We start from the raw sequence: 17,829 nt of genomic DNA on the forward strand, positions 1-17,829 counted from the left end.
GTGTGTGTATGCATGTTTGTGTGTAGTTATTCACATTTGTACAGTACATGTGCTAGGGGTGAGGAAATGGTGTCAAAGCTTAATACTGCCAAAAGTTATTTCCCAGTCTCTAGAGTTTCCTGTTACACAATCTGTGATTACATGGTGAACTTGCCCTGCTTTACGTTGTCTCTTTGTCCATGATTGAGAGCCATTGATTGCAGAGCTGAGCGCTCCAGATCACCCCTGGACTAAAGTTTGTTTTGCAGATTATTCTGTTGGTTTAAGAGGCTTTTGGGGGAACTGAACTATATTATGTACTTCTGTGTGTGTATGTATGTCACAGCTAATTAACAGTGAATTAAGTGTCAGTGGTAAAACTACAAAATCAGGACGTACTAATTTGAAGTAAGCCAATAAGAACCACTTCTGCATCCCGCTATTGTTCCTGATATGTTCCATTAATTCCCCCCCAAAACAAGGTGAATTTACACTGATCCTAATCTAATAACAAAACCCTATTTTTCTGCTCTGTGAAAAGCCTCCACCCAGATATCTGGAGGGCTTAGCACTTCATTAATCATATTTAACTACTCGGCCAATCGCTTGTACTAAAAAACATGTTACCAAGAAAAGTCCTTTTGAAAACTGAGGCACACTGGTGAGAGAGAAGGCAGAAAGCAAGGGGATCAAAGAAAGAAAAGTCCTGTAGTTACATGACACTGTTGAAGCTAATGCTAAATCCTAATAGAAAATCTGTCATGCAGTGCCCCCTATGGCTATGGACACTTAATACTTACTTACATATTAACTTATTCGGCACAAAATCTCATAATGTATCAACCATTTAACATTTTAAAGCAATATTTTTAACACTGAGAAGTTCCATGCTGTTCATATTCACATAAATAGGCCTACTCTCATTCATCATCAATAGTTATGTCAATTCATGTTCAGATTGTGTTATGGTTCAAAATCCTGATAATTAAAAAGCTATAAATATGTTAAATATCAGCTTAATATAAAACATTTGTTAAAATGATGATTCAGTCAAAATGAAAAAAAAGTTCCTTGTTAAATAATACAAAAACAACTAAAAATAGTTTTTGTATCATCAGACCTTGAGGTCCAGATTTGAAAGGCCCTGGTTTAGTACAAGTAATTTAAGGTGGACACTAACTGCCATGCAACAAGAGTGCCCTCTGTTGGTCAGAGAACCAAAATGCCTTCTATTCTGGCATCCTGGATATTAAACCGCAAACTCAGTGGAAATGCATGGCATGGCAGTTTTTCCCAACATTATGCTATAAAAGCAACTTTGAGCAACAACAAAAAACTGTATTGGTGCTGAATAGTCTTTAGCCAAGGCAGTCCTCATAGGAAGGTCTTACGAAAAGGATCAGATTTGGGCATTTCTGACAGAAGGCTTGGATCCTGAGTGTCTGCCAGCTCTCGGTGGAGCCTTGGCAGAGTTGTCTCAGGAGGCCCGTAACAATTTATTTTCTCCTCCCCTCCTGGAAAGAATCACAGATGGAGCACTATTGAATAAGTGAAAGCAAAGGCTCTACTTGGACCAATCTATTGATATCAGATACATGCTAAGCTTGATGAAAGGACAGAGAAAGGATGCATTTTAGGGGTATTTGAAGGGCCTGTGTTGGATGGTACAGCAATAGATTTGGGGATAAACTCCCCTATGCCATCCCCTCAGTTCTGAGACTGGATGCCTCCAGGACTCATGGAAAAATCAAAAAGAAGGGGAAGATATTTTAAGTTCAGGGGTTCATCAACAGTTCATCATCTACTGGGCTCTGACAGGATGGGCTGCTGTCTGTGGTCCCGTATGACTGGGGGGTTTTACACCCATCTGGTGATGTGGCGGGGGACTCAGGGGACTCGGTTCTGAGCACCCTTGGAAGGTAGATCTGTGGACACAGAGAGACACAGTACCAATCAAAAGTTTGGACACACCTACTCATTCCAGGGTTTCTTTATTTGTACTATTTTCTACATTGTAGAATAATAGAGAAAACATAAAAACTATGGTACTGTACATGTGCAGAAGGGGAAAGGGATACCTAGTCAGTTGCACAACTGAATGGATTCAACTGAAATGTGTCTTCATCATTTAACCCAACCCCTCTGAATCAGATGTTCGTGGGGCTGCTTTAAATCGACGTCATCGGCACAGAGGAAGCAGTTGTTGGGGGTTAACTGCCTTGCTCAAGGGCAGAACGGCAGATTTTTCACACCTTGCCGGCTCAATGATTCGAACCAGCAACCTTTCAGTTACTGGCCAAACACTCTTAACCGCTAAGCTATCTGCCGCCTAGATTGAGAGACAGAAATAATATATGATATGTTCTGAAACTCTTAAATTGGCTTTTGTTTCTTCGATTAATTTCCTCATTTTTGTGAAAGAACTGGGCAGAACTGGGAGGGGTACCACCATATTGCTTCCCCCCTTCCAAACAGATTTTAACTTCCGTCTATAAATTCATGGTGAAGGAATAAACCTGTTACTGACCATGTTGCTGTCCGGCAATCCATCCAAGGCATCCTCATCCTCCTTCAACTGCAGGTAGAACAGGGACTGTTAGTGTCTAAACACGAACACCACACGAACACCACACAAACACCACACAAACACCACACAAACACCACACAAACACCACACAAACACCACACAAACACCACACAAACACCACACAAACACCACACAAACACCACACAAACACCACACAAACACCACACAAACACCACACAAACACCACACAAACACCACACCTTGTAGTTGTGAGGGCTGAGGTACTTGAAGTGTCCGAAGCAGGTGTAGCTGATGCAGATGCAGACAGTTACACACAGGACCACCAGAGTGAAGAGAGATGTGTCCGCCATGAACCCTGACCCAAAAACACATACAGAAGTGTGAAGATACATTAAAAATGGTGCTTTAACTCGAGTAGGTAACTCCAGGGAAACAGCCAAGTAAGAGGAAGAAGGGACATAAGTAAGCTTCCTATGTATGAGAGCTCCAGTAAACATCCAGGCGTGTGCGTTACCTGTCCGGAGGACAGAGAAGAAATAGAGCCAGATGAGGCAGATGATGGGTGCAGCCAGGGCTTGATTGACAGCTCCCAGGTGCACCTGTCTGTCCAGGCGGGCGGGCAGGTAGGCAAAGTACAGATTGTGTTTGTCCACTAGATGCTTCAGCATCAGGTACAGCAGACCTGGACACACGGAGAGGGAATGTAACTTTAGGTCAAGGTCAGTAGTGTGTGTGTGTGTGTGTGTGTGTGTGTGTGTGTGTGTGTGTGTGTGTGTGTGTGTGTGTGTGTGTGTGTGTGTGTGTGTGTGTGTGTGTGTGTGTGTGTGTGTGTGTGTGTGTGTGTGTTGCCCATCACTCACCGAAAGGCACTATGACAGGGCAGGTGATGCTGTAAGCCATGATGACAGTGAACACACACAGGGTCCACCCGTACATGGCTCCGTACTCAAACTCATACGCTTGGTTCTGCAGACATGACAAGGTTAAATCACACATCTGAACTACATCCATGACTACGTAGATAGAAAAGGTAAACATTGAGCTAATCATTCCATACTAACCATGGATGACAGATTGTTGTCCATTTCTATACCTCGATCTGAACTTCATGTAACGTTGAGCCCTGATTGATACAGGGGCGGGGTCTTATTCTCACCTGTTTGACATACTTCCTCTCTGCGGCGGAGCGAGCCAGCGCCATGCGGATGGTGTAGAGCAGTAACCCTGGCAACCGCAGCAACTCCATCCCAGAGCCCACCAGGCCCGCCGTGATGACATAGTTCACAAAGAACGCCCCCTGGTCAGGCAGGAACACACACCTGAAGGAGGAGGGGGGAGATGAGGGAAGGGAGAGAGAGCGAGATAGAGAGAGAAATGGACACAGTAAATGAGGTGCTAGTTACTATACAGGGACGCAGTAAATGAGATGCTAGTTATTATACATGGACACAGTAAATTAGATGCTAGTTATTATACAGGTACACAGGACTTTTTTCAAGTAACTCACAATTTTCCCTAAAAATACATTTTTAATTCTTTATTTCACTGTTACAGAACCTTTGTTATTGACTCAGAACTTAATATATCCATTTTTTTTTTTTTTATCTGAAAATAAATAGAAATGACATTGATAAAATTATTGACACCCTATACTTAATATTTAGTCGCACAGCCTATGGTCAAAAGAACTGCAGTCAAGCGCTTCCTTTAGCCATCGATGAGCTTCCTGCACCTCTGTACTGGCAGTTTGGCTCCCTCTTGTGCAAACTGCTCCAGGTCTCCCAGATTTGAAGGGTGCCTTCTCCCAACTGCCGTTCTCAGATCTCTCCACAAGTTTTCAATGGGATTTGGATCTGGACTCACTGCTGGCTACTTCAGAACAGTCCAGCATTTTGTCTTGAACCATTCCTGGGTTCTTTTTGAAGTGTGCTGCTGTAAGACCCATGTAGACCCATAACCTTTGATGGAGACCAAGCTTTCTGACACTGCTCTCCAAAATCTCTTGGTATTCTCCTGATGTACCAGCTCAAGACACCCAGTGACAGAGGAAGCAATGCAACCCCAAAACATCACTGAACTGCCTCCATGTTTGACTGTAGGGAAGGTGTTCTTTTCTTTGAAGGCTTCATTTTGTTTTCTATAAACATAGAGATGGTGTGCTTTACCAAAACCTCTATTTTGGCCTCATCTGTCCACAGGAAATTCTCCCAGAAGGATTTTGGCATGTTCAGGTGTGTTTTGGCAATTTGCAGTCAGGCTTTCTTATGTTTCTCTCTCAGCAGTGGGGTCCTCCTGGATCTCCTACCATATAACTCCCTTTCATTGAGTTGGCGACGGATGGTGCGAGTTGAAACGGTCGTACCTTCTGTCTGAAGGGCAGCTTGAATCTGTGTGGCAGTTGATCGCGGTGCTTTCTCCACCATTCGAACAATCCTTCGGTGCAATCTTCCATCAAGTTATCTCTCGCGGCCACGTCCAGTGCGGCTGGCTACAGTGGCTTGGGCCTTAAACTTTTTGATAACATTACGTACGGTGGAAACAGGAACATCAAGGTCTCTGGTGATGTACTTGTAGCCTTGAGATTGTAGCCAAGCATGGACAATCTTGTGTCTGACTTCAGATAATTCTGTTTTTCTTTTCCTCCATGCTCATTGTAGTACACAGTGACACAAAACAGGAGAATGAGTCCTTTTCTCTGTTCAAACTGGTTGAATGAGTGATGTTTATATTGCAGGCACCAACTCACCACACGTGAGATCAATTCCAAAGTAAAGAAGAATCATATGCTTGAAATCTAATTATTTCTAACTACTTCTAGAAGGTGCCAATAATATTGTTTGGGCCATTTTAGGACTTCTTTGTGGAATAAGCTAACATTTAGTAAATTATTCAGATTTTTTTGTTTTGTTCAACTGAAAAACAAAAGGCATACATATGTGGATACCAAAATGTGTTTTAATTTCAACCGTTTTCTGTGCATTATTTGGAAAAAAGTCCAAGGGTGACAATATTTTTTGGTCACGACTGTGCATGGACACAGTAAATTAGATACTAGTTATTATACAGGGAAACAGTAAATGAGATGCTAGTTATTGAGAGAGAAAGAGAGGCAGGTCAGAGGCATAGATAAAAGTGTATCACTCACTCAAACCTTAGCTTCCCATCAGCCAGAAACTCTTTGTCAAACAGCCAGCGGAAGAACACAGCCAGACTGTGATTAGAAAAGAGCCAATCACATAAGATAAATGTAGTACAATTACAGAAAAAAAACATTATTTCATATTTCATTGATTATCTGGATTGATCATTAAGTGATCATGGTGGGGTAATTAATTACCTGGTGAGTCCAAGAGAGGGCAGGATCAGAACCATGAACAGGAGGAAGATGTACAGCTTGTGCATCATAATCAACTGCTCCCTGGACCTACAGTACATAGATACCAGTGGTGGAAAAAGTACCCAATTTTCATACTTGAATAAAAGTAAAGATACCTTCAAAGAAAATGACTAGTGAAAGTGAAAATCATCCAGTAAAATACTACCCGAGTAAAAGTCTAAAAGTATTTGGTTTTACTTAAATATGAAAAGTAAAAGCATAAATAATTTAAAATTCCTTATATTAAGAAAATCAGACGACACGATTTTCTTTTTTTTTTTTTACATTTTAAGGATGGGCAGGTGCATAGTTCAACACTCAGATATCATTTACAAACAAAGCAATTGTGTTTAGTGAGTCTGCCAGATCAGAGGCAGTATGGATGACCAGGGATGTTCTCTTTATAAGTGTGTGAATTAGACCCTTTTCCTGTACTGCTAAGCATTCAAAATGTAACGAGTACTTTTGGGTGTCAGAGAAAATGTAAGGAGTAAAAAGTACATTATTTTCCTTAGGAATGTAGTGAAGTAAAAGTTGCCAAAAATATAAATATTAAAGTACAGATACCCCAAAAAACTACTTAAGTAGTACTTTAAAGTATTTGTACTTAAGTACTTTACACCACTGACAGATACAGTATGTCAGTAAAGTTACTGTGTGTGTGTACCTGTTCCAGTGGCACTCTCCCAGAGTTGAGTAGTACACTATGGTGGGCAGCAGGGCAGAGAAGGACCACAGAAGCAGAGTGGGGAAAAACTGACTGACCACAGCACTCTGTCTCACACACACACACAAACAAACAAACAGACATTACATGGTAGCATACAATTAAAAACTAATTGAATACACAGCAAATTGCTCCCAAGTGGCACAGCGGTCGAAGGCACTGCATCTCAATGCTAGAGGCTTCACTACAGACCCTGGTTCGATCCCGGGCTGTATCACAACCGGCCGTGATCGGGAGTCCCATAGGGCAGCGCACAATTGGCCTAGCGTCGTCCGGGTTAAGGGAGGGTTTGGCTGAGGTAGGCAGTCATTGTAAAATAAGAATTAGTTCTTAACGGACTTGCCTAGTTAAATAAAGGTTAAATGAGCACCAGCATTCCTCTCGCCTCGCCACACCAGCATTCCTCTCGCCTCGCCACACCAGCATTCCTCTCGCCTCGCCACACCAGCATTCCTCTCGCCTCGCCACACCAGCATTCCTCTCGCCTCGCCACACCAGCATTCCTCTCGCCTCGCCACACCAGCATTCTTCTCGCCTCGCCACACCAGCATTCCTCTCGCCTCGCCACACCAGCATTCCTCTCGCCTCGCCACACCAGCATTCCTCTCGCCTCGCCACACCAGCATTCCTCTCGCCTCGCCACACCAGCATTCCTCTCGCCTCACCACACCAGCATTCCTCTCACCTCACCACACCAGCATTCCTCTCGCCTCACCACACCAGCATTCCTCTCGCCTCACCACACCAGCATTCCTCTCGCCTCACCACACCAGCATTCCTCTCGCCTCACCACCAGCATTCCTCTCACCTCACCACACCAGCATTCCTCTCGCCTCACCACACCAGCATTCCTCTCGCCTCACCACACCAGCATTCCTCTCGCCTCACCACACCAGCATTCCTCTCGCCTCACCACACCAGCATTCCTCTCGCCTCACCACACCAGCATTCCTCTCCCCTCACCAACCAACCAAATACAGTTCTATTCTATTTTATTCTAGTAGAAGGTGACTGACTCACGTTGAGGTAATAGATGGGCTTGGTGACGTTGAACTTGTCCATGGTGCTGATGATGATGGAGGGAGTGGTGAGGAAGGTGAGGAGGAAGAAGAGGAAGAAGTTGAGCAGCAGACATCGGAACCACCAGCGGAAGCCCTGCACTGAAAGGTTGTCCCTGGGACAGAGAGAGAGAGGTATGTAGGGAGAGAGAGAGAGAGAGAGAGAGAGAGAGAGGTATGTAGGGAGAGAGAGAGAGAGAGAGAGGTATGTAGGGAGAGAGAGAGAGAGAGAGAGGTATGTAGGGAGAGAGAGAGAGAGGTATGTAGGGAGAGAGAGAGAGAGAGAGAGGTATGTAGGGAGAGAGAGAGAGAGAGAGGTATGTAGGGAGAGAGAGAGAGAGAGAGGTATGTAGGGAGAGAGAGAGAGAGAGAGGGAGGGGTATGTAGGGAGAGAGAGAGAGAGAGGTATGTAGGGAGAGAGAGAGAGAGAGAGAGAGGGGTATGTAGGGAGAGAGAGAGAGAGAGAGGTATGTAGGGAGAGAGAGAGAGAGAGAGAGGTATGTAGGGAGAGAGAGAGAGAGAGAGAGGTATGTAGGGAGAGAGAGAGAGAGAGAGAGAGGTATGTAGGGAGAGAGAGAGAGAGAGAGAGGTATGTAGGGAGAGAGAGAGAGAGAGAGAGAGAGAGAGAGGTATGTAGGGAGAGAGAGAGAGAGAGAGAGAGAGAGAGAGGTATGTAGGGAGAGAGAGAGAGAGAGAGAGAGGTATGTAGGGAGAGAGAGAGAGAGAGAGAGAGGTATGTAGGGAGAGAGAGAGAGAGAGAGAGAGGTATGTAGGGAGAGAGAGAGAGAGAGAGGTATGTAGGGAGAGAGAGAGAGAGAGAGGTATGTAGGGAGAGAGAGAGAGAGAGAGGTATGTAGGGAGAGAGAGAGAGAGAGAGGTATGTAGGGAGAGAGAGAGAGAGAGAGAGAGGTATGTAGGGAGAGAGAGAGAGAGAGAGAGGTATGTAGGGAGAGAGAGAGAGAGAGAGAGAGAGGTATGTAGGGAGAGAGAGAGAGAGAGAGAGAGGTATGTAGGGAGAGAGAGAGAGAGAGAGAGAGGTATGTAGGGAGAGAGAGAGAGAGAGAGAGAGAGAGAGAGGTATGTAGGGAGAGAGAGAGAGAGAGAGAGAGAGAGGGGTATGTAGGGAGAGAGAGAGAGAGAGAGAGAGAGAGAGGGGTATGTAGGGAGAGAGAGAGAGAGAGAGAGGGGTATGTAGGGAGAGAGAGAGAGAGAGAGAGAGAGGGGTATGTAGGGAGAGAGAGAGAGAGAGGTATGTAGGGAGAGAGAGAGAGAGAGGTATGTAGGGAGAGAGAGAGAGAGGGATGTAGGGAGAGAGAGAGAGAGAGGTATGTAGGGAGAGAGAGAGAGAGAGGTATGTAGGGAGAGAGAGAGAGAGGTATGTAGGGAGGAGAGAGAGAGAGGTATGTAGGGAGGAGAGAGAGAGAGGTATGTAGGGAGGAGAGAGAGAGAGGTATGTAGGGAGGAGAGAGAGAGGTATGTAGGGAGAGAGAGAGAGGTATGTAGGGAGAGAGAGAGAGAGGTATGTAGGGAGGAGAGAGAGAGGTATGTAGGGAGGAGAGAGAGAGGTATGTAGGGAGGAGAGAGAGGTATGTAGGGAGGAGAGAGGGGTATGGAGGGAGAGAGAGAGGAGGTATGTAGGGAGAGAGAGGGGTATGGAGGGAGAGAGAGAGGAGGTATGTAGGGAGAGAGAGAGAGAGGTATGTAGGGAGAGAGAGAGAGAGGTATGTAGGGAGGAGAGAGAGGTATGTGGGGAGGAGAGAGAGGTATGTAGGGAGGAGAGAGAGGTATGGAGGGAGGAGAGAGAGGTATGGAGGGAGAGAGAGAGGAGGTATGGAGGGAGAGAGAGAGGAGGTATGGAGGGAGAGAGAGAGGAGGTATGGAGAGAGAGAGAGAGAGAGGAGGTATGGAGGGAGAGAGAGAGAGAGAGAGAGGAGGTATGGAGGGAGAGAGAGAGAGAGAGAGAGAGGAGGTATGGAGGGAGAGAGAGAGAAGAAAACAGAGCAGAAAAACAGGAAGAGAGGTTATTTTCAACATGATAGAATATACTGAACCATTGTTATCAAACAGCACACTGTAGGTTAGGTTATAGGGGGACTCACCAGTACACGTTTCTGGGATGAGGGGCGTAGTCAACCCTCCAGTTCCTCACTTTCAGAGCCGCGCTGCAAGACGAAGGCTGGGGCTCTCGGCCACACCCACACCTCACTGCGTTGTCCCCATTTCCACAGTCCAGGGCGTTGAAGTCCTTCAGAATACTGAGGGGAGTGAGTGACAGCTGTCAATCACCATGTTTACATAACCCAAGAAAGTGGATACATCAACTAATATTGTTTCCACTAATGATGGTACAGTCATCAATTCCATGTTCATTTTGCTGTTGGGCCGGAACAAAAGCCTGCACTCCCTGTAGCTCTCCAGAGCTGGGGATGGTGACAAATGCTTTACACACTACTGAGAGAGGTTGGAGAATCATTTCTATCCTAATCATCAATAGGACCCTTAGCCCCTCACCAGCCCCAGAGATGAGAAACTCACTATGTGGCCATTGCCTCAGACTGCAGAGTGACGAAGACCATCCCCAGAGGGTGCTGTGGCACAAGCTCTCTCTGCGTCCTCACCTCCTCCAACAGACCTGCCGCGTGGCCACGGAAGTACTCTATGGCATCTACCTAGAGCCACAGAAAACATACATACATGCATAAACATATATATAAACACAGACACATAGATACACATTCTGTATCACTCACCTGGACAAAGCATAATATCACATTACAATCAAGACAACATACACAAATAATACCTTAGGAACAACAGAGAGAGTATCATCTGTGTGAAATGCCTGACACGTTGCTCCACAGTCACTCACTACAAGCCCCATCAGACTGAAACACCCATCTGGATACACCGACCCAATCTCACTGCTCCTAACACAGCCCAGATCCCGCAACCCCTCTCCTGGCTTTCTCTTGGTATTGTCCCTCTCACCTCCTGACAGTTGCGGGTGCGGCAGCAGCAGAGGTGACCACATAGACGGGGGTTGATCACCTCCCTCTGGCCCCCTTGCTGAAGTACCCGCTCGTAGTAGCGCAGGTTTTTCTCTGCTCGCTTCCTGAGAGACAGAAAACAACAGGATTTAGTGTAAAAGAAAGGTAGGGAAGAATCAGTCAGTCAATCCAGACTGCTATATCTGACTACATGTCAGATCAGAAAGAACTACATGCTATGCATTTCTGCAGCGTGGCGTTACCTTGGCAGCGTGACATTACCAGGGCAGCTTGGCAGCGTGACGTTACTTGGAAAGTGTGACGTTATCAGGGCAGCGTGGCAGCGTGACGTTACCAGGGCAGCGTGACGTTACCAGGGCAGCGTGGCGTTACCAGGGCAGCGTGATGTTACCAGGGCAGCGTGACATTACCAGGGCAGCTTGGCAGCGTGACGTTACCAGGGCAGCATGACGTTACCAGGGCAGCGTGGCGTTACCAGGGCAGCGTGACATTACCAGGGCAGCTTGACAGCGTGACGTTACCAGGGCAGTTTGGCAAAGCACTGACCTTTCCTTGTCCAGGTGCATCAGCTTGGCCACATCATACGTCAAGTGCACTTCACACACACGGCAGGTAGGGTAGGCCTCACTGCAGAAAAGGCAAGGGGAAGAATAGAGGTGAGGATAAGGCACAGGGTCTAAATATATACAGGTACATGTATGTCCAATGTTCATCCTTGTAAGCCATTGTCTGCCCATTCAGGCAAGTTATCACTAGTCAAACTGAATCACTTTTATTGCCATGGTGAAGACAAAGACACTACAGGTGTGGGTGTAGGTTCTGAAGACAGGGTTAGTGGGTGAGTGTGGACTCCCCCATGTTGGGAGAATGGTGCGGTCCAGTCTACTTACGTAAAGTGGGTCCTGATGTCCTCTTCACTGGCTTCTTTGGGGATGGAAGACGCAAACAGGGTGTTTCTGGTCTACGGGGGGAGCAAAGCAAACTCATCAGTATCAGTAATAACTACTAGTGAGGGGATGAACTGTTGGTTTTGTGACAGATGGAACAGAGGAACTGACCAGCCCTCTGCCCATGCCCTTCATCTGGGAGGTGTGTCGCCTCAGCAGTAACACTGTCAAGATCAGGTAGATGACTGCAAACACTGTGTGTATCCACAGCAGGTTATTACTGAGGAAATCATAACAAACAAACAGTTACCTAAAGCAATAAGGAACCATTATAATGGAAGTTCATATTATATACAATGAAAGAACCACACATACATACAGACACATGCACGAACACACACTTACTCCTTCTGAAGATTACCAACAGTAGTCCTTCCGAAGTTGTACGGGTCATTTCCTTAAAAAAAAATAACATATGACACTTAAAATCTCCTCAAGTGAGACTGTTAAAAACATGTTATTATAGCAGGATAAGAGGACTGACAGCAATGTTGTTGTTGATTACAATGTTGAAAGAGTAAATGTTAAAAAAAATTCTGCAATAGTTATGCTTCAGTCAGTGGTACGTAACACCATTGTGTTGAAAGAGATTAACTTTCACTGCCACACATCGGTGGTAGGTAATGTCATACAAAAGAGGACGTTTATACTCTCGGTCTCGCTCTGGCAAAAGTGAGACATAGCAACGAAACAATGTTATGTGTACAGTGTGATTAGCATGGCAGAGTATTATGTTAAACACTGTTTATACATCTGTTATGTGTGAGTAGAGTTTGAGTTATGTCGTTGTTACACTTATAAGGAAGCACTGCCTGGCAGTGTTGTGTTTGGGCTCACATTGCATTGTGAGAGTGTAATACAGTGAGGTTCTTATACAGTAATATTGAGAGTTTTGTAACAATGTTGTGTTGACAGGGTGGTGTTTGCATTATATTAGCGTTGTGTTGACATGGTGTGTCACACCCACCTAGCAGGTTACCAGACAGGTTGACAGGCAAGATGACAGTCACGGAGATGACGGTAACCAGCACCAGGAGGGTGATCAGGTGACGCTGGAAGGACAGGTAGTGGACAGCATCGATCCCACAACGCGCCTTCACCATCTCCTCACTGGAAAAAGAAACACAAATTGAGGGTGAAACCTCAACATACGAAAACAATGACAGCCCCGCCCGCCCGCCCCACCCACCCACACACAGAGAGAGCAAGAATACTCACTCCATTCTGATGATGTAGGGGAGCCAGGAGCAGCATCCCTAGAGGAAAAAGAAAGATAAAGATGACTATTAGATGGAGTTGATGATGGTGATGATTACAACCTCTCCCTTACCAATTCGTGCTCCGGCTCCTCCACGTTGGACACACAGGACGACATTCTCCCATAGCGGCGGTGTGATGTCTCACTGAACCTGAAACACAGACGACTAAGGTCATCATCATTGGGACAGGGCAGGAGGATGGGGGTCAATAGGACACTTATCTCTATAGACAATTACTTCAACTATTGGCAGGCAGTAATACCCACTGCAGAATTATTTGTAGTCATATGCCTTTAGGTAGGTGTGTTTATATTGTTTTTCTCAGGTTTCAACAGGAAGTTATACAAACATAGTTTGATGTCATAACGGACCCTTCCCTGTCAGAGATCAGCGCCAGGCGGCCATAGTCCCACAGCTTCCTCCTGATGACGGAGAAGAGGATCAGCAACACCTGAGACAAGTACACAACAACAGAATGAGGAAATGGCTTGATTTGTGTGCATGTGTTGTGTAACGCTATCCTATTAGGGTTTGGAATCACCCTTATGTGGTCATATGAGTTTCAGTATGAGTGTCAGTTGATGCAACACACACACCAAGAAGAAGCTGAAGTCCAGCAGCAGTACAACAGGCACCCCTCCAAAGCTGTTTCCCTTGAGGACGGTGCTTTCTGTGGAGCTGAAACAACTGCTATTGTCCACATGATGTGCACTACCATTTTTCACCAGCCCCCACCAAGAGGACGACATCACAGCAGCTGAATAAAAAACATTGTTCATATCAAGATTGTATCACAATGTTACAATGTGTCAGTTCAACGAAATGATAGACAAGTATTGGAGACTGAGGACTACATTACAAATACTTTCTTTTTTTTTTTATCAGTGACAGCAATATTTTGTATCTCTGAAATTAGGTTAAGTATATATCATCTCATTTACAGTGTGTCACGCGGGTCAATCCCCTAACAGCTGTTAGCTTCACGTAATGTTTGCTAGCACGTAGTTAGCTAACTAGCTATACATTGCAATTACTTCCCTGTTATAACTTAGAAATAAACACATGATAAAAATAGTTTGAGACAGCGAAAAGTTGACAAATCCCTCAAACGCAAGCTAAACTAGTGCATATAGTCTAGTGGTTGCTAAAACAAGTGGCAACATTAACTTCCGCATTTCATTGTTTTTGTCTCGTCTCCAAATGTTACAACACGATTTATAATGCATCAATCTGATTTGGCAAGACTTCTGAAGAAAAACATACCTGGGACAGCCTCTGATGCCCGAAAGATACGGGGACAAAACTTTTAGCGGTAATAACACAGATAGGAATGAGCAACAAGGTTGTGGTCACTGGACCTTCTTCTTTGGGATTTGGTTGGCGGATCGGATCGAACTTTTAAATGCATACACCGCCTCCTGCTGTACTGGAGTGTGAGCCCAGTCACGGACTACTTACATTAAATCATCTTCATTAGTCCTGTTCCTAGACACCACCACCTACACTAAGTAAAAACCCACTACCCTATTCCACTACTTTAAACTGATCTGCTCCTACACCATGCCAACGGCCTGGGAGAATGGTTACAGCACCCCTCAACACATCCTGTAACTCTTCTGAAGTCAAATCTTGTATACCCTAAAACTTCTCTGCAGCTGCCACTACAAGCTCGATTTTCTGTGATTTACGTTACAGTTGATAACCATTGCTATGAACGCTAAGAAGCCAACCTTACTGAACCATAAATCATTCGTTGCCCTATCCCTCGGTGCTGGCACACATTTACTACTCTCTGGGATCCACTCAGGATCCCTTGGCCCATCCCCCTCTACTTTCTTCACTGCCTCAGCATATGACACCTTCTGCACTACTCTGACTCTGGCCACTTCAACCTGCCTCTCTCACACTGAACCCCTTCCAATCCCCAGAAACATGAGCACCCCTACAGTTGACACAGACAACTTTATACACCAAAACTACACAATCCTGCACACTTCCCACATCTTGGAATCTCCCTCTACACACTGCTGAAACGTGACCATAAATGTTGCACCTGAAACAGCGCAGTGGATTCTGCACAAAATCTCTAACTGGAAAACTGATATATCCTAACATGACTCAAATGTTAGGATATATATATATATATGTTCGGTAGAGACTCTGACTCAAAACTCACAAAAAAAACTGACAATGACTCTTGTGTTTCACCACACTCCCCACCTGGTCTGCGTCACACCAAACATCCGGTGTCACAAACACCAGGAATTTAACCGCAATTGCTCTACATCCACACTTACCGCTACCGCAGCCATCACTCCTTCTTCTATGGTATATTGGCGATCACACAATTGAATGTGGATCCCGCCACCTACTATGCAGGATGGAAACAGGATTCCCCCTAAAAAACTGAACAAACTACCAAAAAATAAAACAAAAATGTTTCTGTTAAAAAAATACAACAGACATGATCCCTACACAGTCTCAAGGGGAACCTGGGAGGGCGGGTATTCCAGTGCCAGTACCCCTTGCAAGTCAGATGTAAAATCCTTAAGTCCTAAACACTTTTCTTCCGCAGCCACAATAATGTCCAGTTTCTTAGACTTCTTTGAGACATACTATAATTCTGACAGGTTGTACGTCCTCCACCCACTGGAGGGCAACTACTATCGCCAACAGTTCAACTGAGTATACTGATAGTTCATCTGTTAGTCTTCTATATATCTGCAAATCAAATTCAGGAACGTAAACACCTGCTCCTGTGCGCCAACTATCTAGGTCCTTGGATCCATCTGTAAAAAGCAGTAAAAATGCATAAAAGCCTTTACCAATGTAATTGTCAACCAGTTTCCCTATATCACTGACTTCTGACCAATCTTTTATTTTCTCTACCAATGTTAGATCAACAGAATCTTGTTCCTTGGACCTATGTGAAGCTAGCCATAATAAGCTAGCCTATGTGAAGCTAGCCATAAAATGGTGGAATTTGCAGTTGGCCTTCAAAATAAACGTCCCTCAATGAAAATGATGCAAATTGGTACAAATAGTGTAATAATGACACAGGGTGCGTTCGTAAATTCACTCTGGCTATCTACTCCGATTTCAGAGCACTCTTGTCTGAGTGTGCCAGAGGACAGAATAACTGATGTATTTACGAACGCTCAACACCCGTTGAATATGGCCGGTGCCAGTAAATGTCAGACCAAAAAGCTGTTGCCAGCATCACAGATACAATCACCAACGCTCTAGATAATGTGAAAACAGCCTAACCAGCTATGCTAAGATGAGTAAAATGGTCAGAGGTGTTCTTTCATTTTTGTCTGGAAGTAGCTAGCAAGCTAGCCAACATTAACCTGTTAGCTTGACTGCTTGACTGCCATTGTGAGGTCAGAACGCTCAGATCAACCCTACTCCTCGGACGCGCCGAGAGCGAAACGCTCTGAATTTACGAATGCCCAGATCACACTCTGAGCGCACTCTGGCACTCCACAGTGAATTTACGAACACACCCATACAGTGGCAAGAAAAGTATGTGAACCCTTTGGAAATAAATGTGATCTGATCTTCATCTAGGTCACAATAGACAAACAGTCTGCTTAAACTAATAACACACAAACAATTACACGTTTTCATGTTTTTATTGAACACACCGTGTAAACATTCACAGTGCAGGGAGGAAAAAGAATGTGAACCCTTGGATTTAATAATAATAACTGGTTGACCCTCCTTTGGCAGCAATAATCTCATCCAAACATTTTCTGTATTTGCGGATCAGACCTGCACAACGGTCAGGAGGAATTTTGGACTATTCCTCTTTACAAAACTGTTTCAGTTCAGCAATATTCTTGGGATGTCTAGTGTGAACTGCTTGCTTGAGGTCATGCCACAGCACCTCAATCGGGTTGAGGTCAGGACTCTGACTGGGCCACTCCAGAAGGCATATTTTCTTCTGTTGAATCCATTCGGTTGTTGATTTACTTCTGTTTTGGGTCGTTGTCCTGTTGCGTCACCCAACTTCTGTTGAACTTCAATTGGCGGACAGATAGTCTAACATTCTCCTGCAAAATGTCTTGATAAAATGATTTCCCAAGTTCTCCATCGGTGATAGCAAGCTGTCCAGGCCCTGAGGGAGCAAAGCAGCCCCAAACAATGATGCTCCCTCCATCATACTTTACATTTGGGATGAGGTTTTGATGTTGGTGTGCTGTACCTTTTTTTCTCCACACATAGTGTTGGGTGTTCCTTCCAAACAACTCAACTGTAGTTTCATTTGTCCACAGAATATTTTGCCAGTAGCGCTGTGGAACAGCCAGGTGGACTTTTGCAAACTTCAGACGTGCAGCAATGTTTTTTTTTGGACAGTAGTGGGTTCTTCCGTGATGTCCTCCCATGAACACGTATCGTAGACTCGTCAACAGAGATGTTAGCATGTTCCAGAGATTTCTGGAAGTGTTTAGATGACAGTCTAGGATTCTTCTTAACCTCATTGAGCATTCTGCGCTGTGCTCTTGCCGTCATCTTTGCAGGACGGCCACTCCTAGGGAGAGTAGCAACAGTGCTGAACTCCATTTATAGACAATTTGTCTTACCGTGGACTGATGAACATCAAGGCTTTTAGAGATACTTTTGTAACCCTTTCCAGCTTTATGTAAGTCAACAATTCTTCATCTTAGGTCTTCTGAGATCTCTTTTGTTTGAGGCATGGTTCACATCAGGCAATACTTCTTGTGAACAGCAAACTCAATTTTGTGAGTTTTTATAGGGCAAGGCAGCTCTAACCAACATCTCTAATCTCATCTCATTGATTGGACTCCAGGTTAGCTGACCCCTGACTCCAATTAGCTTTTGGAGAAGTCATTAGCCTAGAGGTTCACATACTTTTTACAACCTACACTGTGAATGTTTAAATGATATATTCAATATAGACAAG

At 44.8% G+C, this 17,829-nt stretch overlaps 1 protein-coding gene across 3 annotated transcripts; it reads right to left on the minus strand.

Moving 5' to 3' along the window:
- Positions 1 to 668: 668 nt before the first annotated feature.
- tmem63a (transmembrane protein 63A) lies at positions 669 to 14,278 on the minus strand. 3 transcript variants are annotated; one of them, XM_038962230.1, is made up of 23 exons: positions 14,166 to 14,278; positions 13,499 to 13,659; positions 13,274 to 13,353; positions 12,974 to 13,052; positions 12,862 to 12,899; positions 12,611 to 12,753; positions 11,989 to 12,040; positions 11,755 to 11,863; positions 11,587 to 11,657; positions 11,243 to 11,323; positions 10,677 to 10,800; positions 10,224 to 10,357; positions 9,788 to 9,943; positions 7,651 to 7,804; positions 6,571 to 6,677; positions 5,865 to 5,951; positions 5,679 to 5,738; positions 3,684 to 3,846; positions 3,388 to 3,493; positions 3,042 to 3,209; positions 2,767 to 2,882; positions 2,507 to 2,554; positions 669 to 1,904 (listed from the first exon to the last, which is right to left on the minus strand). In XM_038962230.1, exons 2-23 carry the CDS (start codon positions 13,649 to 13,651, stop codon positions 1,755 to 1,757), a joined length of 2,379 nt encoding a protein of 792 aa, XP_038818158.1. In that variant the 5' UTR covers positions 13,652 to 13,659; positions 14,166 to 14,278; the 3' UTR covers positions 669 to 1,754. The 3 variants fall into 3 exon arrangements, with proteins under 3 accessions (XP_038818158.1, XP_038818157.1, XP_038818159.1); XM_038962229.1 differs by having other exon boundaries at positions 5,673 to 5,738; XM_038962231.1 differs by lacking the exons at positions 13,499 to 13,659; positions 14,166 to 14,278 and having other exon boundaries at positions 5,673 to 5,738; positions 13,252 to 13,330.
- Positions 14,279 to 17,829: the final 3,551 nt, after the last annotated feature.

Source organism: Salvelinus namaycush, chromosome 24 (assembly GCF_016432855.1).
Source record: "Salvelinus namaycush isolate Seneca chromosome 24, SaNama_1.0, whole genome shotgun sequence".
Lineage (NCBI taxonomy): Eukaryota > Metazoa > Chordata > Actinopteri > Salmoniformes > Salmonidae > Salvelinus > Salvelinus namaycush.